We start from the raw sequence: 27,747 nt of genomic DNA, 5'->3' as shown, positions 1-27,747 counted from the left end.
AAATGTTTCGGAAGAATAAAACTTCTGCTGCATGTAAGGTGGGAGGAATAAAATGGCTAACCAGATAATGGTTTCTTTCTGAAAAATAAACTTTCAGGAGTTTGCAAACCCTGATGCCTGGTTGTTTCCAAATGAGTTCCAAGTGGCACACAAACTACATATTCCTGAACCCTCTTCCAGCCTGCTGTATAGATAATGAATTGTTTTAATTCCCTCTCTCTTAAGATCTCAGTTCTCACAGTTTTGAAGTGTGGGCAAACGCCCATTGCCACATTATCTCCAAACCACAGAAGTTTGGCCCATTTTGGTTTACCCTTCCCTTCACTGCTGGCTACTCGCTACCCTAACAGATCTGCCGTCTGAGCTGCTTCCTAGGCTGCCTCACAGCAGGCTAGGGAAAGCTCTGCTGGTAGATCTGAGGCAGCAACAACTGGTCAGGGAGGGAAAGGAGACAGTGAGAAATGGCCTGTTCCTCCAGCAGAGGATGATTTGGAAAAGCATGTATTTGTCCATGGGCCTGTACACACTGAGCAGCAGACTATTCATCTGCCTACATGCTAGAAGTATGAGGATTAATGCACTATTAAATACGAACAAGGGTAGTTGAATATTCAACAACCGCAAACAAACCAAGAAATATAGTCTACTATACAATGGAAACTGTGGGGGTGATGAAGCACTTCTGGAGTTAAATCAAAAACAACTGAAAAGAAAAATACAGAATCTGTGTCTCAGTTCTAGTCATCTCAGGTATCCTTTGTAGGAACAGTAGGTTGAATGTTTCCAAAGGAGTATGAATTGTACATGATGTATGTCTTTTTAAATGTTTTGGGGTCAAACTGGATTTGACAATCACCTTTGAGATAGTTATGCTATGTCAAAGCCTTCCTAATTAAATCTTTCATTTTTCATTTACTATGCTCATTAACAAACATGGCACATTAGTGGCAAAGCAGAGAAGTTGGAAGAAAACAAATTCTTTAGAAATTACCACTCCAGCAGGAGCAGATCATTCCAGCATTTGAACTACCCAGCAAGATCCTCAGCCAGGAATAAGCAAAAGCCATAGCAGAAACATCAGTTGTGTTGAGTAAAACCCAACGCCGATTTTTCTAAATAGCTACTAGCCATTGAAAACTAGTATTATTCTCCATGTATGTATGCCAATGCTACTGACATTTCTTTCTGAAGTTCTTCTTCACACCAACTTATAATTGCCTTGAAAGACAATCTTTAAAGACCAGCTTCCAACCACGTAAGCATGTCAAAAAATACATGCGTTAATCCTACTGAAATCAATGGGACCTAAGCACATGCCTGAGTGTTTTGTGAAGCAGAAATTAAGTTTTCAGTTAAAAACCTGCATCTGTCAAAGGGTTTTGTTCAAATACAATGTCTACAGATTCTAAAAGCTAACATCTTTTTCCCTGTCACATTAGAAATGCAACTAGATTTGGTCTAAATCAGAAGGAAGTTCTGGCTTTGATCTAACCCAACACTGTGACAAAAGGACAGGTGGAAAAGAGGACATTGATCATACCGTGAGACTCTTGGAGTCTGTTATTTGCACTTAACAACGGGAAATACAAAGTTCCAAAAGTAAGTGTTTATGGATAGACAGACACAGACTTCAAACTTTAGGAAAAAAAAGAAGTGAACTATTACCACAAAAAGAAGCGTTCTCAGCACTAGCTCTTAGTTTTTAAATGACACGCAAGGATTTTCTACTCTAATAAAGCCTGCTGTATGTTCTAGTAGTAACCTTCAGATTTGAAGAAATTTTATATAAATCCATAAGTTATATTTCTTTTTGTATTAGGGGAAAATATTTCAAATGCAATAAAATAGCAGAGTGATAGCAGAATTCATGACTGTCTAGTAGGCAACTTTTCATTTTTCAGATTCAGTTGTACAAACTATAAACTGTTAAAACTTCTCTAGTAACTGGAAAAGTTGTGGGTATTTGAATTTACTTACCTGAATAGTCATTTAGCAAATATCTTCAGATACAAGTCTAGATACAGAGTTAATGTAATTTGAATATTAGTTTACACATAATATAAATCAATGTTTGACAATATCAAAATCCCATCAAACAGTGGGCCCTTCTTATGCATTATCAAATATAGTATATCACTGTGGGATAGCTGAGAATCACAGAATGCTAGCATAGGCTTGTTTATTAAATTTGGTCAGTTTTCAGACCTTCCAAATAGGAATACTAAACATTTATTTTTCCCCTCTGGAAATTCTTTTTTTTTTTTTTTCCTCCTGCTTAATACAGTCGTCATCCCAATTCCTAGTGAATTTATAAAAATATTTTTTATCCAATAACCCCGGCAAGGTAAAAATAGGAGTTTTTATAGCAAATGATAAACAGGCTCACGGACTATGAGAGAAACTAAACTTATTTAAATTGCCATACATTCGCTACTGAATCACACATCAACATTTTTCTTTTTATGTGTGTTGCTGTCCACCTCAGACTAGCAGTTTTTAAGGTGCAGAAGCATCTTTCAAATATATGCATCTAACTTAATGATCAAGTTCCACACACTAGTGTCACATGCTTTAAATTTACATCACATGCCCATCAAGAGCTGTGTTAAATAACAGCACTAATTGAAACTGCGTAATTCTTTAGAAATTGCAGCACTTCCAATTCATAGAACAAAGGGGTGCTTATGTGGTTCTTTATATTAGCAGATATAATTTTCTGAAATAAGGAAAAGAAATGAGAAAAGCACATTTGAAAGAAGTTGCTGCACCTGCAAAAACACTCTTTAAGCTTACTATGAAATACAAAAAAGTGCACCCTTCTATATCTACATATAAAACATATTAGAAATAAAACTTGTGTAAAATGTTTGCTGTGCAAACTATAAAAACAGTCAGTCAGTTCATTCTTTTTCCTAAACATTTGTCACACTCTCTTGCTTCCTACTGCAGAGAATCGCTGTTATCCAAGACCAGCCCACTGATATTTGTTGTTGAGAGATCTCCTCCATCATCTTCACCGCTGTCTACAGATTCATCCTCACTTTGCCCTGCCATCATAACTTGCTGAACAGCCAAAGTAGCACCATCAGATGACAAAGACTGGAGACTGTCTACATTCATGTTGACTGGAGCTGTAATTGTTACAACAGCACCTGGAGAAGCACAATCGTAGTACTTTAGCATCCTTTCTTGGTTTCTAAATTGAAGTAATACATATTTATATGTGACAGTTTGTTTCTAACCAACAGGAAGAAAACCTAAGGAACTAAACTAAAATAAAAGCTATATAGGTTGTCAAACACTTAAATACCAGGAAATGCCAGAATGAAGTTGGCCAGGAATCTTAAACTTAGATGTGTTATGGACACCCATTACAGCAATTCTCCAACCAAGTCATCACAAGACCTTTTCTGCAAAATATCCTAGCTTAATTCACTGCAGAAAAATGGAAGTGCTCACAGAGATTCAAGATGACTTAAAATGGACAAAACTGTTGTCAGATCCAGCAGAGGCTGAGGGAAAAGTTGCTACAAACCAGAAAGGAATAAAGCAGCACATGGCAGAACAGAAAGGATGGTCCTGAGATCTTTCTTAAATTGAGTCTATTTGTTTGATCTGATGCTAAGGAAGTTACTTCACTCAAAATCTTTGGAGGCTCTATTACATTTCTCTGCTTCTCAATGTTCAACTTGAAACATAAGGTGTATATAGAATTGCAGATGCTCAGTCCCTCTAGCGATAGTGAAAGGAATGTGAACAGGATGGGTAACTGAAATTGCAGTCCAATACTGCTAATCAAACAGAATGCTACTGATGTGCATACACATACTGAGAGAGCTTAGTTGCACATCTAACGTTTGTTCCATTGTTTCGTAACTTCTGAAACAAAAGCAACAGTCTCTCAATATAAATTCTAATAAAATACACCCCCAAAATACAGAAAATTTTTAAAGAGGGAAATGTTGACACATTTCTGTTATGTTTTCCAGACTAAAAACACATTCATACCGAAATATCAAGAGGTTCCCCTCCCCTCAAAGGTTTCAAACCCTTCATTTCCCTGTTACAAAGGAATTAATTTTTTTATCTGTGGTTTAGTCAGTTCTCCTTACCATCTGACATCGTGAGCTCGTTAGATTGCTGCTGAGCAACTCCTGAGGCAATGGAGTCAGGCCAGAACCTCTGAACTGGTCGGTTCTGAGCTGTTTTCTTCTTTGTTTTTGGAGTTTCAGAACAACTGGAATCCAGCATTGGCTGAAGAATTCGCCTTCTAGCATTGATAAACCTAAACACAATCAAAGGCAAGAAGTACTTATGACCAGTTGGCTGTACATTTTCTCTCTCTCTCTCTCTCTCAGATTCACAAAGTATGCAGTGGGGGAAAAAAAAAGGACTATAAAATCTTCACTCTACCAGCTTGGCTGGACATTCTTTTTAATGTGTGAAACTGCTGCTAGAACACTGGCATCCTTTGATTTTGGCAAACTAGCTAAGAAAGTACTATCATTCTGCTGCTAGCAGCATTTTTTTCCCCATCTCAGGGGGGGGGAATTCTCCAGACAGCATGACAGATGTACATTTCAAGATCTTATTAAAAACTGAGCACCAGAAAACTTGCTGACAGCACAGCTCAGAAAGCTGATACTCCCTTTTTTAGGGCTCACCTAAAATCTAGCCCCTGCCTAACCTAGTTTGTTTGGTCTAGTTTCATTTACTTCCTTAAGCTCCCACATTACTTATTTTATAGGCTCCCAGGCTTTCCAAGGTCTGGTTCCTGATCCAGGAGACAATAGCAAACACATTTTTCCGATCTTTCTCAATTCCTTTTTGTTCCCTGATTTTTACTCATTTACTTTAGCATGCTAATTGCTGCCCTTCCCCTTTCTGCTAGTGAACAAGAAAATACTTAAACCACATCTCACTTAGCTATCAGCAGTTAACTGAATCAATTTCAATGTAGCTAGCTGTGGCAAGGAGTTGTGACTGAGGACAGCATCCCTTGCTAAATCTGACAAAACACATCCAGGACCCATCTTTACCTGCAATGGAAGGAAGTTGGGTGCAGCTGGCAGGTCCACATGGTGTAATGCAATGCTTTGCAGAGACATTAGTCGGATCCCAGTACCATAGAGCTCCGTTACTACTGTGTCACGCAGGCATAGTTACACTGTTCCACTTTTGGAACCAGTGTACTGCCACTATCTTGAGTATTTCCCCACTGGACCCCTCTGCAGCCATGCAGCCAGCGTCATCTTTGAAATCTGAGGAAGATCCCTGTGGGACTTAGCTGCAATAATTTTAGGAACCAATACCACAAGCAGAATAGGATGCATGTCAACACCCTCACTCCTCTCTTCTGCAGGGGCAGGTGTATTATCTTAAACCTCTAGTGAAGATAAGACATGCTAAAATATGTTGAACCGTGAACTAAAGTAGTTGAGGTACTGACACTCTCCATTCGGACATCACTGCTCAGGGGATAGCATCCTTTGGTACAAGAGCAGAATGGATATCTGTTGACAGTACCTTCTTAAACATTTGCAACCATGACCATGAGAGAACACTTTCCAGAGCTTCAGGTCACTCAACACCTTTAAACTTCAATTTCTTTACTTGCAGAAGAGACATGAGAGTACTTCCATCTCTTTCAGCAATAGAACATAATGCAATTCCTTCATGTTGCAAAGTTTTCTGGAGTCCTTATATAATTTCAATGGCACAAGTATTATTATACTTTACTATAAAAATAATATGCTTGTGTATCAGTGTATAATTCTTGTATTTTTATACATATTTCATAACATATGTAGAAGAGTAAGTTCAACTCCAGATGTCCAAGTTATACTCTTAACTATTTCTCTATGTTGTAAGCATGTGGAGACAACGACAGACTTTAAGAGTTTTTGTTCTTACCAATTGTTAACCTGGAGTAGTGTCAGATTTGTTTGTGCTGCAATCTGTTTCTTCTCATCCTCTGTTGGATATGGATGCTAAACAGGAAAAAAAAGCAAACAAAAAAGGCCTAAGTTTGTTTCATCTCCTCATCAAATATAAGGACTCCTTTATTACAACTGATTAAAGCTGCTAGATTAAGACCATCTGACTCGTTAAAAAACAAACTTTATAAACCTCACAATCTTTTATACATAAAAATCATTTAACAAAGAGTGCTTTACTACACAAAAATTATTTTATCCTTGAAAGTGTATATGATACCATTAAACTGCTGATGTGTAATTCAGAAGAAAAAGCTGCTCACGGCTGACGGTCTTTATTAATAGACAGAGTGATCTCCTGGCAACACAGCATGTGATAAGATCTGATTAGTTATGCTGTCTAAAGGCAAAGTCATATGAGAGTACTGACAAGCATTTTCTAGTTAAATAAAGCTACTCTGAACTAAACAGATGAAGAGAATGTACATAACACAAGAAGCGTACACGCAGTTTCTCTGTATCATTTGTCTGTTGTAAAATAGCTGTAAAAGACAAAACATTGTGATATAACTTGATACCCATTTATCCTTTCAGGATAAGTATTTATGCAAAGGGAAGACATTCTATTGAAAGCACAAGTGGATAGTAACACATTTGGTACACGTTAGAAGGATTGTTGGAAAGGAGATAAAGCCAGAAAATTTGAAATTCTCCTCTACAAAGAAAACCCCACAAAACACAGATGGAACTATTTTTCCTTGTGCCATGAACCAGGGTGTCAAGATCATTAAGTTCTCAACACAATGTAATGAAAAAAGATCCCTTTTAACAATGTTTATTGAGATAATGAGGTACAAATGTAACATACTTATTAAAATAATAATAAAACCAACTGACATTAAACTGTGGAACTACTCCAAATGACTTCAGGGAAAACTAAACTGAGACTAGACAAATGACAACTGAATCAATTCACCTTCTTTATGAAGCAAAATCATAAGAGACCACATAAAAGAGTTACATAAAAACCTGTGACTCCTGGTCATGTTCAGTCCTTACCCCTATATGCTGAAAAAGCCAAGATCTCATCACATTTGTAGCGTGCTTGGGAAGAACTCCTCTTTTATTTTTCGATGAGCCATCATCTTGATGCAAGATGCCTAGATCTTGGTTTAATTGCAACTGAAGCTGCACATATAATTTTAGAAGAAATAGGGCAGTTAACATAGTAATACCAGTATTCTGTATCAACGTATGAATAACTCATTTATAGAAGGAATGAAAAGAAATTAGGCTGGAGGCATGCTGATTATAAAAAGCTACTTTATTTGCTAGGGAAAACTTACAATAGCAACTCTCTTACAATAGCATTCCAAAATGTCTTTATCCAGGGAAAATGCTGTATCAGATTTCTATAGTTTTCACGTTTCATGTAACTTCTGTTTTAAGAATTACAGCTGTGTATGTGATCTTGGGACAATAGCCAAATGCTGATTTATTGTAATTTAGAATAAAATCCACCTATATAGTACATGTCAGGTTAATGATCCTCTGTACTGATCTACACTGCCCTAGGGATCTGATTGCCCTGTCATGCTATGTAGTCATTTGCACATGTGAAGAGCAACTGAAAAGCACAATGCTGAACACACTCGCTGTGTGCAAACAGAAACAACCATGGAAGCTGTAAAATAGTACTGATTTAAGACTTAAAGGAAGAACTTAAAAGTGAAATTAATTATTATGCTAGAGTTGCAAATGAAGATGCTAATGGTCTGGCTAATTAAATGCATCTAAATTCTCAAAGAGCAAGATGATACACATGGTAGAACCCTTATTCACTTTACAACACTCGTACTATTTTCCTAAAGGTTCATATTTCTTTTTCACTTCCTATGTCATTTGCACATCGGTTACCTGAGCATTAGGGAATATGTTCTTAAATGCTTATGCAGAGATAAGAAGAAACAGCATGTAAATTCCATATGAGACTATATTTCACACAATTATAACTGAAATAATTCTAAATCAGGTTTTTCAGACAATACGGAGCATTTTCTTTAAGCCAGTCATTATGTCCTGTATGAAACAAGTTTTAAATTACGTATAAGCTATCAAATTACAACAAATATATTTGGATCATATTTTTTTTCCAAAATAATGTTTTACATTCTAAATAAACTGCTTGTATATGGAGGCTTTATAATTTATAATAATAAAATATAATTTATAAGCTCTCCCCCAGTATTTTTCCCCTACCTCCACAGCATTCTGAAACACTGAAAAAGAAGAATTTTAAGAAGGATTTCCTATGCCTGACAAGGAATACAGGTCCAAACCTATGTATACGTGTGTTTGGAGATTCCTACTAACATCAAGAGTAGTCACAGATATGTATACAGAAGGCCAAGTCCTTTTTTTGTTTATAGGCTGTAGGCATTATTTTCCACTCAGTATTTTATTTTTTTCATCAGAGTTATAAAAAGCATTTTTCTTCAAAACCACTTCAGTCTAGGAGAGCAATTTTGCACATTTCTTTCTGCAAGGTATCTGAGGACAGAACTGTATGCATTCTAGGGAAGAATATGGGCAAGTACATATATGCTACTGTCAATAAAAAGAAGGTAAGAATACACTAAGCATACTTTTTCAGTTGGAAGGTCAGAAGAAAGAAGAAGAGAAGACAGTGAGCCGGTGATTACCAACAGATTTTATGCTGTGGAGATTGTAGCTCCTCATTCACATTTTTAATTGTCTCTGGATTCCTGGAAGATTTGATTTACCACTTCCTGCTCCAAGAGAAAGCTAGCAAGGTTTTTCGTAACTGAAGATGGTCTAGTTTTCATGTTTCCTTTTCCTTAGTTGTTTCTTTGAGCTCTCCAGATCCAACTCTTAAAAGCCTCCCCAAAAAAGAGTACTGGCCCTCATCTTTTAGGGTATAATATAATGAGCCTAGTGTGAGGATCTCCCATAGTCTCAGCTGAGTATTTTGAAGGTTTTATGGCAAAATGCTTCTCAACATACACAAATTCTGACATACATACAGTTTCACAGTACTAGTGGTTGCCATCATGATAAAAAGTCAAATTTCTGACAACGGCAGTGTGGCACCATAATGCAATATAGTAAATTTATCCAGCCATAAACCTAGTTCAACAATTAGAAGATGTTTAATCATTGAAAAAGTGTCTATTGAATTCACAGGGGTTTTTGTTTTGGTGAGTGGGTTTTGGGATTTTCGGGGGGGGGGGGGGGGGGGGGGGGGGGGAGTTTTTTCAGTTTATTTTATTTTAAATCCATGTACCTATACTTTTCTGCCATCAGTAAAAAAAGGTATTTAACAGGTAGGAACTATGAAGACTTGTTGTGGCAAGGGAGATCTGTCTGGGACCTTATGCCATGTTATATAATTTGTAACTCCCATAACAGTGCTTGCACTAATTTTACATTAGTTACTATGTCTGTGTACATATTCTGACAGTGTGTCAAATTTAAACTGAAATTCTTAAAACCAGTGAGATTTGAACCCAGAATATTATTCTGTGAAGCCCATGAAACAAACCTGAGAGTTCTGGATCCGAATAGTCCCAGGTGACAGTGCTTGGGTCACCACTTGACCTTGTGGAGTGACCACAGTGACTGGCTGATACACTGTCCCCCCTTAAAACAAAACAGCAACAAAAATTATAGGTAAGTAAAAGCCCTTCAAATATTATTATCTTTAAACACACAAACACATCAGCACTGCAGACAATACAACAGTTTTGATAATATATCATAGAATCACAGAATGGTTTGGGTTGGAAGGGACCTTAAAGATCATCTAGTTCCAACCCCCCTGCCATGGGCAGGGACACCCTCCACTAGACCACATTGCCCAAAGCCTCATCCAGCCTGGCCTTGAACACTTCCAGGGATGGGGCATCCACAGCTTCTCTGGGCAACCTGTTCCAGTGCCTCACCACTCTAACAATAAAGAATTTCTTTCTAACATCTAGTCTAAATCGACCCTCCTTCAGCTTAAACCCATTACCCCTTGTCCTGTCACTACACTCCCTGATAAACAGTCCCTCACCAGCTTTCCTGTAGGCCCCTGTAGGTACTGGTAAGCCGCAATTAGACCTCCCCAGAGCCTCCTTTTCTCCAGGCTGAACAACCCCAACTCTCTCAGCCTGTCCTCACAGGAGAGGTGCTCCAGCCCTCCCATCAGCTTCGTGGCCCTCCTCTGGACTCTCTCCAACAGCTCCATGTCTCTCCTGTACTGGGGCCCCCAGAGCTGGACGCAGTACTCCAGGTGGGATCTCACAAGAGCGGAGTAGAGGGGCAGAATCAGCTCCCTCGACCTGCTGGTCACATATCAACTATTCCTTCTAGTAAGCATGTAAGATGTGCTCTTTGCTACACTAAAATTTTTGCCATCCACAAAAATCTGTATGAAATTCGATTATGTTTCTCTGTATTTTAGGCATTCTAAATCTATTTTCAAAGGAAAATGCCACAACTATCAGGCTATAAAATAGTTCATCATTTTGTTTTAACTGAGCTAACTCTTCAGCTGGCAAGGGTCACAACACCAAAACCACACCTATGTGTGTCAAGTGGTTAGGGCAGTCAGATGGGTGACACTTAGATGTTTGGGTCAACTAAGGTGACAGAATTTTGGTGAATGCATAGGGGGGTCCTGGGCACCAAAGCCTTAAAGCACATATTGTGTCTCAGGATAACCTCTCTGCAAGTATATGCTGTAGGAGCAGACTGCATTGCTTTGTTGCATTTGTAGTCAAGGTTTTTCTTTGTTTGTTTGTTTGAAAACCTTGCTTAGAAGCAAGATAAAACATTTCAGTTCAAATGTCATCTCCAGACAATAGAAGAAAACTTGGACATCAAGGATTTCACAGATTTGTAGGTGCGGTTCCAAACTCTGTAGAGCATGAGACAGCTAGCAAGTGCAATATTTTAGGTAATGCATGGTGGGTTTTTTTTCTGTCAAACAGAATTCTTTTTTTGAAGGAAGGGAGAAAAAAAAAAAGAAAAAAGTAGAACACCCCAGTCTCTGAAACGTCTTTTAACAAAAGTAGCATTGCTCAGAAATATCTCTTAATATTATATACATGTAACCTCCACTCACATATGGATACTTGGGTACACATATAAATTAAACGAACACACAGAAACCAGTAAGGCACTCAACCATATTGTAACAGCTTTTCAAGTAGTAGAGTTAAAACATATTTTTAAAAGTATTTGTGTATTTTTGTAACAACTATAAGAAAAACTAAAATGAAGAACAAGGTGCCAGTTTTACTTTACTATGTCATACCTGCTACTGTTGCCATAGTTACATTTCCCTGCTGCAATGCTGATGCTGGCACCATAATCCCTTGGGGACTGAGTGTGCCTGCAATGGCACTTGGAATTTGCTAGAAAAATAAAACAATTAGTTGATTGCATTTTTTAAAGTTTTTTAAAGTTTTAAAATTTTTTTTAAGGAGATAAAGCATGCTTGTGTAGATGTATCTAAAATACATTCGGAGCTTAATCACAGGATTAACTTCAAAGAGAAAGAGACTTCATTAGAAGTTCATCATTACCTACGTTAACTTTTTCATTATCACCAAGCATTACCTTTGAAAACCCTCATGAAAGCAACTGTTAGAAAAGACATAAAACTATCTTGAGAAATTTTAGGACTGAACTGATTCTAGGTATATAAATACTAAGAGAAACAGTTTCCAAAGGCACAAGAGATAAAGGATAGATGAAATGGACCCTTCATGCTCTTATTACAAGCATCAAAGATTTAGAATTTTAGTTATTACTTTAATTCCTTCAATTTCAAAATAACGTATTAAGTATTCAATATGTTTTATTGTGCCCAGGATAGTTCTTACTCAACCCTGACGATGCGAACTCTTGCATATTCTTTAATATGTATGAATAATTATTGTTACCCAATGCAAAATTCAGTCCCTCCTGTCTCTACAGAAGACTGTAACAAACCTAAAGAACCCCCATATTTTAAAAGTTGTTTCTGTCTGATTTTAGACTCTCCTTTCCACATTTCCAGACAGCAAAGCCTAAGTAAGGAGTCCAGATGGTGAAGGTTAAAAGTCATTGAGACTTTTCAGAATACATAGCACCAAATACATTCATAAGTCAGAGAAGGACCATCCCCTAAGACTAGATATCTAGCAGGTACTCGGATGGCAGGGCTCACTTTCCAGCATCTAACAGCAGAAGCATCAACCATAATGTACTAACTGTTGTTAATTAACTGTTGTCAACTTACTAAAAAAAAAAAGCAATTGGTTATTGCATTTAGGTAATGTCAACAATATATAAACTGAGGTTCGTATGTATAGAAATGGGTATTGTTCATAACTACAGTTACCCCAGGTGACATACGTCTCAAATATTGCAACTATAATCCATCAGACATTGTCTATTTGTTCCAGAACAGAGAGTGTGTATAAAAAGTAGCCACCATGTCAATATTTTAATGAAGCAGACAAGACTAAAGAGAGCTTCTTAACAAGGATTTTTTATTCTTCTCCTTTGTTTATTCTGCTTCCTAGCCTCCTTCCAATAAAATAGCAAATCCAGGCTATTCTGAGTATCTCCATTTGCTGAACTAAGATAAAATCATAAAAGGAAGACAGACAAAAAAGGTGACACTCTGTTCTGGCACATTTGAACAAATTTGTCCATCAGGCAGTGGCACACAGGTGTGCACAAAAAAAAAAATACAGCTCTTTCTACTCTTAATCACCAATTTTGAGAAAGTGAAAGAAAGTGCAGAAACTCTGTTTGCAAACTAATAGCAATAGAAGTGTAGTTACAATTTCCTAAGGAAATCTAAGCAAAAATACACTTAACTGTACTTGAAACATACCTGTGATTGCACAGGTGAATAAGGGCTTCCAGGCTCTCCACTTAATAGAGTTTCACTGTTCATTTTTGTCTTCAGGCAGGCAATGTAACGACTACAGAAATCCTTGCAGAGTTCATTAACTTTTTCTAGCTCAAGCAGATGGATACGTAGAACTTGAATTGCTTTTACCATCTAGGGAGAGAATTGGAAAAAAAAATTACAAACAAAATAACTGTTAATTTTTTTAAAAAATTAATGTGAGATTTAAGCAAACACTACTTTCCAGTAACAAAGATCATCCAATTAAAGCAGAGTTACTATTTGCTGAGTGCTGACTAGAGTTCTCTAGTTCTGACCATTATGCTCCTGAAATGTGAAAGGAACATGTTTACATAAAATACCTATATCCTTCCACTGCACAAGTAAACTACCATACAGGGGAAACAAAACACGACAATATAATCTTTGTCTCTGTCACATGTGACATATTAGGAAGACAGAGCATAGTTAAGGTGTACACGGAGCACAGAATGAGCCAGCATGTCCACATGATCTTTTATCCCCATCATACAACTCTGGGTCATACACCACACAAGACCGAAAAGTGAAGGAAAGTAATCGCAACCACACATATTATCTAGAAAGCGTGGTTGGAACAGCCTTGGTAAGCAATAGGTGTCTTGAGCGACACATCAGAAACTTCGGGTTCATTTCCACATTACACCCTGTCCCAGGAACACTAAAAGTGTACAGATGAATTTGAGATACACTGAGAAGACCCTTCTGTGACTTAGCATAAATTTGTCACACAGATTGCTAGGGAGGGTGAAAGGTACTGGAAATGGCCTGCCATCTCACCTTTAGTTTTCTATAAAATAAGAATAAAGAGGTCCCAAAGTTTGTCACATTGTTCAACAAAACTTAAAGAAATCAAACAGTTCCTCAGTCCTAGAGCTTTGAAGTTCCTCTGTAACTGTATGTCAAAGATTAACAACTCTGAGGTAAAACCTTCTAAGAGCTTTCAGGTGAGGAGACTTTCTGAAATACAAACCATTAAATACAAAGCACTAGACCCAATAACAAAGCCATGTTTAAACAAAAACTGAAGGACAGGAGATAAGTATGTGATGAAAATACTTATCATGCTTACTGCAAGAAAGAGACTCATGAGCTTGGATAGCTAATGGTATTACATATGGCATAAAAATAGCTTAGGTGATTGTAAGGGTCATGGCAGAAGATCAAAAGCTAAAACCAAATCCAGATGGTCTAAATTTTCATGAAGCAGTAGGAAATCCAGGACATTCAAATATGTACATAACACACTGGCAAAGTAATTACTTTATTCTTCATATAGTGTGCCATCCCCAGCATTTACTTGCTATGCTAGATCTCCAAGAAAAACAGCTGTCAGTTTTATGAAACTGAATAGATTATAATTTTGAAACTAAGTGCAGAGCTTGATTTTAGCATTATTTGGAAAAAAATTTCCTAGATGTAGAGTCACGTACCTGGCCAGAGCACTGAATCTAATGACCAGAAATGATAGCTTACTAAGTAATCCACTTACTACTTCAAACTAAAGCAGCGAACGGGGAGCCGAAGTTGCCTTTGTTCAAAGCACCTGAAGGAGTCAAGGCAGGCAAACTTCTGTGTGTACTCCCTTCTCCCCCATGATGACTTTAGCTTTCATTGTGACAGATCTTTTCCCTGTTTTTTCAGTTGTATGACACTCACCTAGTGTAGAAAATTGTATGTTAAACAAGAGAAAAAAACTGAAGTGATAACAAAAAAGGAAAACTTATCCCTTTCTCAGGGCTAAAAAGAAAAAAGCCAAATCATATATCTTTAAAAGCACAGCTGCAGAAAAATCTGAGCTGTAGACTTGAGGCAGTTGATCCAAATTAAAATCTGGTAACTCTTATGACCTATGACATCAAAAGCCTTTGAAATAGTAAGTGCAATGGCTCAGCACTAAGGTATATAAAAGAGCAATCTTCTAAAACAGCCCTCAGCAGTGGTTGCTGTTTAAACTGTGTTTAAAGTACCTTTAAACAGAACCAAGTTAAACTCTGCTAATTTAACTAGATTTTAATACAAAAAAAAGGTCATCTATGTTTAAAGATATTCTGCTCCTTTCAGTATTAATGATTGTTCTGTAATGCTGCAACAGCCAAAGAGTTTCAGAGACAAAAAAGCTTAAATTATAAAATTCTTCACGTGTGGCAGACCAACACAGAGCACATGTATTAGTGAATGCCTTAAACATTTGGCTAAAACTGAAGTAACAAAAATATGCCTTTGGGCACATAATATTTGACCATATTAGCAAATAGCTTTCCTCATGTAGGAGGGGTTTTTTTCTTAAACCATTACCCATATTTATATTATTTATTTAATCAGTATTTGTTTGGAGGAAAAACAAAAGTCCTTTCTTCAGCTTAATTTAGTTTCAAATTGATGGTTGATACTTGAAGTGAAAATTGAATTCAAGTCAAAATTAACCACAAACCAAGAATTAGTAACACTATCCAGGTTTCTGCAGAGCCACACACAGTCACACTTCTCTTACAGGAAGCTGCGCTACTGTGGTTGGGAAAGCAAACAAAACTTTGTAAATATGCCATGCCTGTCACCAGGACTTATTTAGTCATTTACAACTACACTAATTGTGGCCATATGGCTCCTGGTGTCTTGCACCATGGGTGGACCAAACTTAAATTTGTTGGCAGAAGTTTGCTTTTTCCTTGAAACTAAAAAAAAAAAACCAAAAACAAACCAAAACAAAACCAAAAAACCCCCATAAAAACACACAAAAAAAACCCCACCCCAAAAAAACCTAAAAAAAAAAGCCTAAAACTCCTGATAAAATCACCCACGTTGAACAAAGGCAATACAAAGAAATGTTTCCAGACAGATCACAGTAGCAGTAATATTTCATTCCTGTGTTCTTAAAAGGTACACCTTAAAAATCTGTAACAACCATGTTTTTGTTATTTAGTGCCACTGAGTAGAATATGCTGCAGAATAATTAATTTTTATAACCCACTTGATTCAGCCTTGTCAGCTGTAGAAATAAACCTGGTGCATCATTTCAGAGAAATGCACAAAGACAGACGTAACCATGAGATATATGCATATTGTTGAAACACTTGTAAATAAGGGTAACAGTAACTATTAAGCAGAGAAAGATTATTGAAAAACTTCCAGTTCCTGCTAAAGCTGCTACCCAGAGCATATTCACATATAAATATGTCATATATTAAATTCGGAGACATCTTTAGCCCTAAAAATGCTTTAGATTGTGCCTGTGTCCTGTCTTTTCAGTGCCTCAAGCACACGGTGCAAAGGGCACCGAACACACTACGCACCACCTTAGTCGCAATCCCCAGCTCACCTTTGTTTTTTTATGGATTTCAGTGCACATTACATAAGCATATAGCAAATACATACATGGACAACATATATGCAAGAATCACCATATACTGACAAGTAATCTTCTCACTCAAATGACTCTTCTCATTTGCAAGAAAACAATTAAAATATGTACATTCACAGCTCACCTACCTTCCTGAGCAAATCTTTCTGGGGCAATTTAGGTCTTCAGGGGAAGAACACAAACTCTGGGAGAGCGGGGTTTTATTTTCATTTGTTTTGATTTGATAGCCTCTCTTCCCTACTTTGAGTCCCCAGCTACGAGACATAGCTAGGAAAGGTATGACTAGAGGTTTATGAGACAGTTCTGCACATTACACTAGTAAGAACACTTTTCAGAAATGCAAAAGCATGGCTTGCTCACTCAAGAATATTTAAATGACATCAGCTGGCTTCACCACCACTATAACTTTTCCTAACACAACTAAAAATTCAATAGGATAGTCTTTGAGAAGAGGGTACTGAACCAAAAATCCTTACCACAAATGAAACAAAAAACTCGGGGGTCTTCAAAAAAGGCAGTGTCCTGTTCAAATACAAAAGTGAGAGTATATTTAACACCCCATGTTTCGTATTGCTTCTAGACTTGATAAAGCCATAAGTAACCTGCTCTGACTTCACAGCTGACCATGCTTTGTGCAGGAGGTTGGACCACAGACCTCTTGAGCTTGTAATCCAACTTAAATCATCCTATGGTCCTATGAATGCAGGGATATTAAAAAAGCCACCCATATATGGGAAAAGTTTACTCTGGACAGAAGCTATACAAGAGGTAGGAACCATCCTGAGGCAAACAATGATTCCACAGTGGCTGGGTTAACAGTAAGCAACAAAGAAGTGTTAAGTACTGAATGTCTTAAAACATAATGTAATCTGTGAAAGCTCTAAAAATTATCTGCAAACACTCATGCTGAACAACTTCTAAGACATGGAGGATCCTAAGTCCTAAGCACAAAAGGATACTAATAGAGAACAAAGAGAAGTTGGTTCATTGGTTCATTCCAAATCTGTTTTATCTGTGAAAATGAGATGGACATGTCAAAGGGGTAAGAAGTTCCAACAGATGGTACTCCATGTTACGGGGATACAGCTGAGCACGCTTCCAGAAAGAAGCGTGTGCACCTGGGAACCTCTGGCTAGCAATACAGACCACCAAGATCTGGTTCTTAACAGCAAACATCTCTTCTGGTACTGATGCTTAATATAAGGACTAAGGTGGATGCAAAGTAACAATTCAAAAAGATAAGGAGGAAGTCAAAGCTCTGGGAAAGAAAGTACACTTCCCATCTAGTAAGTAAAATGAGTACAACCTTCAGCTTCCACTTCCTTCCCACAGGGACTAGGATTTGAAGAAAGGGAGGTCTGCAGCATGTCTTGCAGCTAATCAGCACTTAACATCAAGTTCAAAGAAGATACAGTGCAGACATGGAGAGCATGAGTGACCAAGAATCAGAAAAGAGAACAAAATTGTTGAAAATCAGAAGATCTCCGTAGAAGACAGTCCAAGATAGAGGATAATTCTGGCTCCAATAATATGCTGTGCCATGCATATCTGTAAGAGCTAAACATTTACTGCAAAAAAAATCATAAACTTTTACCTCTCTGTTTACCTCCCTGAATAGTCTAACCTGTATGGTCAGAGCCAGAGAAGTTGGAAGGGAAAAGTTTCAAAGTTCTGTTTGCGGCCACCAGTTCTTGAAGAGCAAACATGTAACTACCACAGAAAAGCCACTTTCTTTGTGTATTTATTAGGGATGGACTGTAACTTCAATCCAAAGACAACTACCTCTTCCAACTAGAAGATGAATCTGCGTTAAAAGTAAAGAATCTCAAGACTTCCTACATCTCGGGGCAAGCTGATAAAAATCTGTCCAGGAGCTAGCACTGAAGCTTATCAGTTTTCTTTCAACAGATCTTAGAACTGAACTCCTGTGATATGCCCTTCCTTGGAAGGAAGAGGCATCTTATACACCTCAGAAAAAGGAAGAGACAACAACTGAAACTTCACGCTTTAGGAAAGCCATAATACAGTTTTGTGGGTTTTTTAGTGCTGCAGGTTTTGAACACAAACCATTGCTGACTCTTTTAGATGAACGCATGTATAGAAAAAGAATAGGAACATAGTAATAAATCAAATAAAATATGCTCAATCCAGGTCATTTCACAGAGTACATTAAACATTCATTTAAAGAAAAAAAAAAAACCCTTCCACAAGAAAGTGCCAATTTTTTCACCTCTTTCCAAATTCTTACAATCTATTCTGAGAAATTCTTGCTCTTCTCTAAATATGCTGAAGCCTAATACCAAAGCTCTGGTTTGATCCAGAAGCCATCAACATTTATAGAAATGTTCCCATCCATTTCACTGCAAACACTCTATTTTGACAATGTGCCTGACAAAGTCAGGCTTGGGAAAGACACTGCAAAAGTAAAAGGCCTAGTAACACTATTTCTGTCTTGACCCTTTGCAGTGTTGCTTCAAGATCGCCAATTGATGCTGTTGGAGTGATTAACCAGTAAGAAACCTTCCATCTAGATAATAAAAAATGATTGAAACTTGGTTTACAGGCCAGGTTTAGCAATATATGGATATCCTTAAAAGTTAAGTTTCAGGTGGATGCTACCTGTATTTCCCAGTGCTGAAATCCTTTATACTACTAATACAGGAAATCAATTAATTTAGAATGGGAAACATAATACTAAAGTAACAAGGTAATCTAGACCATAGCTTACTAAGAGCTACTCAAGTTAGAACAACCTTACACTGCTCTTGATGAACTCTCTTTCTGGTCACACTGATCTAATGCCTGTGCCGTCCAGATTAACATTCTGTATTTTCTCTGGATGCAAACCAAACTTTTACTTTGGAATATTCAAGGCATTTCAAGTGAGAGTGCAATGTGAAGCATTGCCAGGATTGTAAGAGGCCCTACAATCAGTATCTGTGGCCCTTCACAATTTCTGTTATCTAGTCAATTAGCCTATAAGCAGTATGGAGTCTGAAACGATACTCTGCTGTTTTGGAGCCGTTAGCTTAAGCTCTGACACAAAAACTGTGCAGTGTAGTTGAGTTCTGCATGCCACTTCCAAAAGAAGTAAAAGGAAAAAAATCTGAAACAGCTGAATTAGCAGCCAATTTCCTTACTGTAGGCAGGCCTGTGTCTCTTTTTGGAAAGGACTTGAATTTGGCTCTTTGTAGTACTATAATGTTCAATTCATCTCACTTTAGCTCTGGCTCCAAGTTAAATGATTGCTACAGAGCAGACATTTACACCTTATTTGTTTGACTCTGCCAGGGTCAGACAAAAGTATAGGTGGAAAGCAAGTAGTCTGGCCTACCTGCTCCACCCTTCTCGCTTGTTCTAATCAGCAGTCTTCACTGGCTTCTCCTTTCAAGTAATTGGTTGATGTAATATTGAAGTTAAAAAGGGAGGGACAGCAAGAACAGAAGACATTACAAAGGTGTGCAATATTAGAATCCCTCTCTACTAAAAAGAGATTTTTAATCTATATAAAAATGTATACATTTATGTGACACAAGGCAGAAAAAACTGCCCAACTACAGCCTTCTCTATGCAAGCACCAATATTACAAGCTGAAGAAGAGACTGAAAATTATACTAGCTATTTCACAACTTGACAGAAGCTCTTCTGCTCATTACCCCTGACAAAATAAACAGCTTGTCAGAATGTCAGCTGTTCAGAGTCCCCAGCCTTCAGGACAGGCAGAGGACAAGTTGCACTCAGATTTCTTCTGGTATCTAGTAATAGAAAGTCATGGCTAACAATATGACTACAGAACAGGAGTTCAATGCCAAAGATTTTTGATTTTGCAATGTGGTTCCAATTTAAGATAGTACTGACCTCAGCAGCCATGGAATACAAGACATAAACAAATACTCCCTCATCCATCTCAAACAAAATCAGCCACATTTGTGCAGCCCATCAACAAAGGTGAATACCGCATAAACCAAGAGACTTTGTCACCACTAAAATCACAAACAGGTCAATCGGCAGGAAGGACTACTCAAACACAGCAGACCCATCTACAACCAATGCAAGCTAGATCTGAGAGAATGTTTGGGTACAACCAAAAAGCACGTGAAGCAGGCCAAGGCACGTAGGATCTTTGAGAAACAAATCTCTGAAGGCTCACAGAAACCACAGAATAGTTGAGGCTGGAAGGGATCCCACGAGATTGTTTAATCCAACCCCTCTGCTCAAAGCAAGGTCAGCTAGGGCAGGTTGCTCAGGGCCACATCCAGTTGGGTTTTGACTGTCTCCAAGGATGGAGATTTCACAACCTCTCTGGGAAACCTGTGCCAGTATTCAGTCGCCCTTACAGTAAAGATGGTTTTTCTTATGTTTTAATGGAACTTCCTGTGTTTCAATTTATGTCCATTTCCTCCTGCCTTTTCACTGGGCACCACTGAGAGTCTGTCTTCTTTATTCCCCCATTAGGTATTTAGATACACTGATAATATCCCCCCAAACCTTCACTGCTGCAGACTAAATAGTTCCAGCTCTCTGAGCCTCTCTTCATATGAGAGATGCTCTAGTCCCTTAATTACCTTCATGGTCCTTTGCTGGAGTCACTTCAGTCTGTCTGTGTCTAGTAGTGGGGAGCCCAGAACTGCACCCAGCCCTCCAGATGTGTCTCACCAGCGCCAAGCAGAGGGAAAGTATCACATCCCTTGACCTGCTGACAATGTTCTTCCTAACACAGCCCATGCATATTGAATTTCTTTGCTGCAAGGATGCACTGCTGTTTCATATTTGACTTGGTGTCCACCAGGACTCTCAGGTCCTTTTCCACAAAGCTGCTTTCCAGCTGTTTGGCCCCAATGTGTACCGGTGCATGGCATTATTCCTCCCCAGGCACAGGACTTAGCATTTCCTTTTGCTGAACTCCATGAGATTCCTGTTTGCCTATTTCTCCGAAAGTGACGAAGTACCTGTGAATGGTGGCACAGCCATGTGGTCATTAGCCACTCCTCCTGGTTTTGCAACATCTGCAAACATGCCAAGGGTACACTCTGCCCCACCATCCAGGTCATTAACGAAGATGTTAAACAGTATTGGTTCCAGTATCAATCCCTGGAGTACACCACTAATGACCAACCTTCAACTGGTCTTTATGTGAGAGAGCAACTGGAATGTTTTGAGTTCTGCCTAGGGGTGGATGAAGAATGAGTCAAGAGCTTATAGGTAAGACTTAAGAGGCAGGCTAATATGGGTGACACAGTTGTGGGTGTTTACTACAGGCCACCTGATCAGGAAGAGGAAGTCAAAGAGGCCTACAGACAGCTGGAAGTAGCCTCACAATTGCAGGCCCTGGTTGTCATGGGGGACTTCAACCACCCTGATATTTGCTGGAAAGGCAACACAGTCCAGGAGGTTCCTGTAGAGTATTGATGATAACTTTTTGATACAAGTGATGGAGGAGCCCACGAGGAGAGGGGTGCTGCTGGACTTTGTAGTAACAAGCAAAGAAGGATCAGTTGGGGATGTGGAGACTGGGAGCAGCCTTGGCTGCAATGACCGTGAGATGGCGGAGTTCAAGATCCTGCATGGAAGAAGGGCAATAAGTAGGATTATAACCCTGAACTTCAGGAGAGCTAACTTGGGCTTCTTCAAAGACCTGCTGGGGAGAATTCCATGGGTTAGGACTCTAGAATGTAGGGTGGTCCAAGAGATCTGGTTAATATTCAAGCACCAATTCCTCCAAGCTCAAGATCGGTGCATCCCAAAGAGTAAGAAATCAAGCAAAGGAGGCAGGAGATCTGCATGGATGAGCAAGGAGCTCCTGGAACAATTCAAAGGGAAGAAGGAAGTTAACAGAATGTGGGAAAAGGGACTGGCCACTTGGGAGGAATATAGGAACGTTGTCAGAGTATGCAGGGATGCAACAAGGAAGGCTAGGGCCCACTTGGAATTAAATCTGGCAAGGGCTGTCAAGGACAACAGAAGGGCTTCAAGTACATCAGCAGCAAAAGGAAGACTATGGAAAACATGGGCCCGCTGCTGAATGAGGTACCCCGGTGACAGAGGATACAGAGAAGGCAGAGTTACTGAATGCCTTCTTTGCTTGTCTTTACTGCTAAGGCTGGCCCTCAGGAATCCCAGACCCTAGAAGTATGAGAGAAAGTCTGGAGAAAGGAAGACTTTCCCTTGGTTGAGGAGGATCAGGTTAGAGATCATTTAGGCAAACTCAACACCCAAAAATCCATGGGCCCTGCCAGAATACTGAGGGAGCTGGCATATGTTATTGCTAAGCCACTCTCTATCATCTCTGAAAGGTCATGGAGAATAGGAGAGGTGCCTGAGGACTGCAGGAAGGCCAGTATCACTCTGATCTTCAAAAGGGGCAAGAAGGAGGACCCAAGAAACTACAGGCCAGTCAGCCTCACCTCCATCCCTGGAAAGGTGATAGAACAGCTCATTCTGGGGGTCACCTCTGAGGTTGTGGAAGAAAAGAAGGTTATCTGCAGTGGCTAGAAAGATGATTAAGGGACTGGAGCATCTCTCTCTTATGAGGAAAGGCTGAGAGCTGGGTCTGTTTAGCCTGGAAAAGAGAAGACTGAGAGGGGATCTCAATGCTTTTAAATATCTAAAAGGCAGATGCCAAGAGGATGGGGCCAGGCTCTTTTCAGTGGTGTCCAGTGACAGGACAAGGGGCAACAGGCAGAAACTGGAACACAGGAAGTTCCATCTCAACATGAGGAAAAACTTCTTCACTGTAAGGGTGACAGAGCACTGGAGCAGGCTGCCCAGAGAGGTTGTGGAGTCTCCTTCTCTGGAGAGATTCAAAACCCACCTGGATGTGATCCTGTACAACCTGCTCTAGGTGATCCTGCTTTAGCAGGACTAGATGACCTCCAGAGGTCCCTTCCAATCCCTACCGTTCTGTGATTCTGTGACTTCATGCTGCTGACTACAATCCTTTGAGCACAGCAGTTCACTCAATTTTCAGTCCATCTCACTGCTCATTTTTCTAGTCCATATTTTATCAGTTTACCTACGAGAACATTATTGGAGACAGTGTCAAAAGCCTTACTAAAGCCAAGATAAACTGCATCCATTGCTCCTTCCTCATCCACTGAGCCAGAACTGCTACATTCCAACTATTAGATTTCAGATGTGCTTCTGAAAAGAAATTGGGATTAGAAAGATAAGGGAAAACAGTGTATTTGTGTTGAATTCAGAGTTATAAATGAAGAAAATAACTTGAGGCTTAGCAAGTCAGAAGACCTGCTTCATGCAGAACAGAACTAACTCTCATTTTTGAGTAAAGTATTGGAGGCAAGTATATTCAAGAAAGTCTTTGAAGAAAGAGCCATGGAAAATTTTATTGGTGTCTTCAAATTTACAGCTGATGTGCAAGCACTCTGGAGGTGTCATTGACAGCAGTAACAAAAACCTGGACATATTATAGAGTGAAAGAGATAAAGAAAGAAGTGATTCCAAAATTATAACCATTCCCAATAGTCAAATTTCTAGATACCAGGGTCAAACCACGAGATCCTGAAACTGGTATGTTATATGAGGAATTCTTTGTGCAATTCATTCTTTAACAACCAAAAGCCACACAGGATTTTGTGCGTGTCCAAATTAGCATCTGTGATGAACTGCAATTTTTAGCCTGGATTTAGTCTTCCTCAGAAACTAATGGCTCTTTAAAGCATTTATCTCCTTCTCTCTCAATAATGGTCTTTCTTTCCCCCCCCAAATTTGCCTGAGTGCTTTCCTGTTCAAGAAAGATCTAAAATAATGGTACCAGTGGCCCTCAATCTCCAAGGCTTTCTGCACCCAGATGGAACAGCCATACTCTTCACAGATAGACCACCTCATTATAACCATTTTGAAGTACTTATTTTGGCTTACAAACATAAGACAATCATTATATTGTCCTATAAATATTTCATAAATGTAATATGACACCACTCACATTTCAAATAAAAAAAAAACCCCAAAGCACCCCACACCACTGCTGCTCACACTAGGGCAGTAACTAAAGAGCAGAATTATCATTTATTTCCCCATGCCTTTATTTTTCTTCTTTCAAATTCTATTTTTAATTCCTACAGTGACAACAGTCATTCTACTACAGGGTTTATTCATGGAACTGTTTTAGTAGATATGTCAATGCTTCTTTCTACTTAGAAAACTAAGTCACTGTCTGTATCAATAAGTATTTCTCAGGTGAGATGCATCGCAATTTGCCCACAAAGATCTAATGATTAAGATATTACATAGATTTTGGGGGTCCAATTCTGTTCTAGTTGTAACTTTGACTAAAGTGGCCAATGCCTGTTCTTCAGTTCTTCATTTATAAACTGAGAATCTTTACATTAATACTGAGAGTATGATTATGTATCATATTATGCATCCTCCTTTAGCTGTTTCCCATCATTGTGAAGGGCATTGTTTTGGGTCACCTTCTAACACAAAAACGTTATCTGAGCCTCAGAATGTTTCCAAACTGAAAATAAAAGCTTCTGTAAGACAACAGCTCCTCAGCCACGGCTGTAAGAGAACTTTTTGAAAGCACTCTTGCAGGTGGATTAGGGCAAAATGAACTTGATCCATCCTTGAAGAAGATTTAATCTAAGGTGACTTTATATTTACATACACTAAGATCATTGACGCAACGTATTAAGATATTTCAACCCTGGGCACTGTAACCTATAGTTAAAAGGATATAACAAGTAACTGAGAAGGTAACTTTTTATGTCTCTCTAGCCAGAGCTGTAAAAGCTTGCCTCACTCTAGAACATAGTTTCTTCTGCTGCCTTTACTCTCACACTGGTCTAATCATACACAGAGGCTCCTGTAGCTTTATTTTCCATGATACTATTTAAGTACTATCTTCCCAGAACTTAAGTACACTAACAACTGGTCATGAAGTGCTTGGAAGGAAGTCAAGTTATGCAAAATTACTATTTAGCAGCCAAGATTGACCTCTTTTTTGCAACAATACATGCTCCTCCTAACATGCTATTCACTGCAACACTCCTGCCAATTCTAAACAGCATGTCAGATTTATTTCTTGTTTAAGTCTTGCTTTTGTTTAAGAGTTTTCTCCAGGTACATTACCTTAAGCCCCCACGCAGGATATTATTTGCCCACATGAATCTTCTTATATATTAGCTTTAAAACATTACCATTTCTGTTGTTTACAACCTCCCATCAATTTAGTTTAGTTTGTGAACTTCAATATTTTAAGTAGCCTTTTCTCCTATGAGGTAGACTCAAGGATGAAGACTTGGTTTATTACATAGCCCCCTTAAAGGAACAAGTTTTCAAAAATGAAACAAAGCACTTGACCCCTATAATTCTAACACACTTGAATAAGATAAAATCTAGTTGCAACATGACTCTAAAGAGACAAAGGCAGGTAGAGAGTTTAGGAACTAGCATGTCAAGAGAGGTGTTCTCTACAGATGTGATTCAAGAGGGAGACTAAGGGCCTGAGGAAATCACAGCTTCATTATAGGAAGGACTTCCAGAAAGCCTAAGGGAGACAATGACATGTAAGAAAAAATCTGTGTATGTTACAGTTTCTAAGCTCATCTTATAACAGCTTGTCTCCCACATTAACTAGATGAATCCTCGTTAAAACAAACAGTTGGAGAAAACTTTCGTTGATTACATGTTTTTGATAAATATATGTCTTGACACTTGAAAATTGATTTGCAGAGTCAACCTGGATATGGCAAGCATATGTTTCTGTTCATCTCTCAAATACTAATCTCAGCCAGTTTAGAATGAGAAACAACTGTGAAGGGCCCAATGTCAAATAAGAGGGAAAAAAGGAGTCAGAAGAATTTTTTTAAAAATGTTTCTCAGCATTAACGTAAAGAAGAATCTCTGGGAGGAAGAAAAACATGAGGAGAAACTATAAACACCAGTTGAGATCAGAAATTAGGAAGAAGAGGCAAATGTGATGATTGTTTCAGAAGTAAAAGAAACAGCTTATACTTACCAAATTATCGGTTTCTGGATCTTCACAGAAAAAGGGTTTTCCTTCTTTCTCCTGCTTCCTTACAAAATTTTCAATATCTACATCAAAACTAGCAGAAGTTGTGCCTTCTGAGCCTTGTGTAGATTGTTCACATTTTTCAAATAATAATGCTAACAAGGGAAATAGCGGGTGCCTAGAAAAGAAGTTAAAATACATGAATAAGTATTTTCACTTATATGTACACCACTGAAAGTAAGACATCCAGCTCTTGTGAGGTAACAATCACCCACGTAAGAAAAAGACAAGACAAGTCTTAGAAGTGACTGTGTATAACACCACTGGCTGTAGCAAAACATGATGAAAGTTTTGGGGGTTTTTTTATTTTGATTTACCACACATTCTAGAGGCAAGTAAAGCAGTAAAATACGTATATTTAAATACAAAGAACAATCACAAGGTAAAAAGCTAGGACATACTGTTTAATTCACTGTAATTGAGTGGCAAGACATACATTGATACAGTGCATTAGAAATGAGGATTAGGATTTACAAATAGGACAAATGCAGATTTAAATCATGAAATAAAGTTTGATAAAATACATTTATTCTTCAATGTGAGCCTTATTTATACATCATAAATAACTTTACAGAATTGAGAATAGTATCCAAGCTGTACTCAGAGGCCTCCTATGAAATCATGCTCAGAGCAGAAGATGATTTTGTTAGCACAAATCTGTAAATGAGCAGATACATCTTTCTGCTTCAGGTTTTTGGTTTGTTTGTTTGGGTTTTTTTTATCTGCAAACTGGTAGTAATTATGTCTTTATAAAGCACTTAAAGTAAAAGAACACTTAACCTCATCAAAACCAAGCATACTGTTTAGCACAGCACTTAACACTGGAAAAATCTCAGATTAGTGTGTTTATGTATCAACATTTAATCCAGTTTGAGCTAATTACTGGGCAATAGATTGTTATCCCTAAAGAAATAGGAGTAAAGATCGATCTAATTACAATAAAATCTCACATTAAAGATAAAAACTACAGTATAACAAATAGTGACCATAGTTCAACAGTCTGAGTAGCTTGCTAAATTTCACTTGTGCTTTAAAGGCAGCCACATTTAGAATATCCTTTAAAACTATGCTGAAACTGAAGAATCCCACAATAAAGGGAAGTGTTTTTTTTCTTGGCTGAAGACTGACAGCGAAGCTAATTTGATCTCACACTTTCCCTGCAAACTGAGACAGTTAGCCAAGAGATCATCTGATTTTAAACTACTTATTATTAATTTAAAAATGTTCCTCTATTCTTTACCCTTCAAAAGACCGAACACAAGTCCATTACTACCTGTAAATGGCCTGCTTGTCTGCATCCATTGGAGTTTGAGATTCTACAGGGGCAGGACTCACCCCTTCTGCATCAGTTTCAGAGCAGTTGGGATCTTGTTCAGTTTTTAACTCTGTTACTACTTGCATCTGTAGAAAAAAAGAAAGCTATTTTACGTCAAGCTTTACTTATAAGTGTACTGTTTTCTAAGGAAAT

General features: G+C 38.3%; 1 protein-coding gene across 11 annotated transcripts in view; it reads right to left on the bottom strand.

Annotated features, from left to right (window-relative positions):
• Positions 1 to 2,211: 2,211 nt before the first annotated feature.
• The window catches only part of PKNOX1 (PBX/knotted 1 homeobox 1), a 55,085-nt gene continuing 29,549 nt past the window's right edge, over positions 2,212 to 27,747 (bottom strand). For 8 of the 11 annotated variants that reach the window (XM_054816935.1, XM_054816896.1, XM_054816945.1 and 5 more), the window contains 9 exons: positions 27,553 to 27,680; positions 26,226 to 26,397; positions 12,829 to 12,999; positions 11,257 to 11,356; positions 9,499 to 9,596; positions 6,996 to 7,124; positions 5,914 to 5,990; positions 4,113 to 4,285; positions 2,212 to 3,152 (listed from right to left, as the gene is read on the bottom strand). In XM_054816935.1, coding sequence (XP_054672910.1) covers positions 2,941 to 3,152; positions 4,113 to 4,285; positions 5,914 to 5,990; positions 6,996 to 7,124; positions 9,499 to 9,596; positions 11,257 to 11,356; positions 12,829 to 12,999; positions 26,226 to 26,397; positions 27,553 to 27,680 — 1,260 coding nt within the window. In that variant the 3' untranslated portion in view covers positions 2,212 to 2,940. Of the gene's footprint in view, positions 3,153 to 4,112; positions 4,286 to 5,913; positions 5,991 to 6,995; positions 7,125 to 9,498; positions 9,597 to 11,256; positions 11,357 to 12,828; positions 13,000 to 14,377; positions 14,397 to 16,722; positions 16,769 to 26,225; positions 26,398 to 27,552; positions 27,681 to 27,747 lie in introns of those variants that run through there. The other 3 variants (XM_054816963.1, XM_054816983.1, XM_054816974.1) reach the window with 3 other exon arrangements.

This window comes from Grus americana, chromosome 1 (assembly GCF_028858705.1).
Source record: "Grus americana isolate bGruAme1 chromosome 1, bGruAme1.mat, whole genome shotgun sequence".
NCBI lineage: Eukaryota > Metazoa > Chordata > Aves > Gruiformes > Gruidae > Grus > Grus americana.
This window is presented reverse-complemented; position numbering and strand designations above follow the sequence as displayed.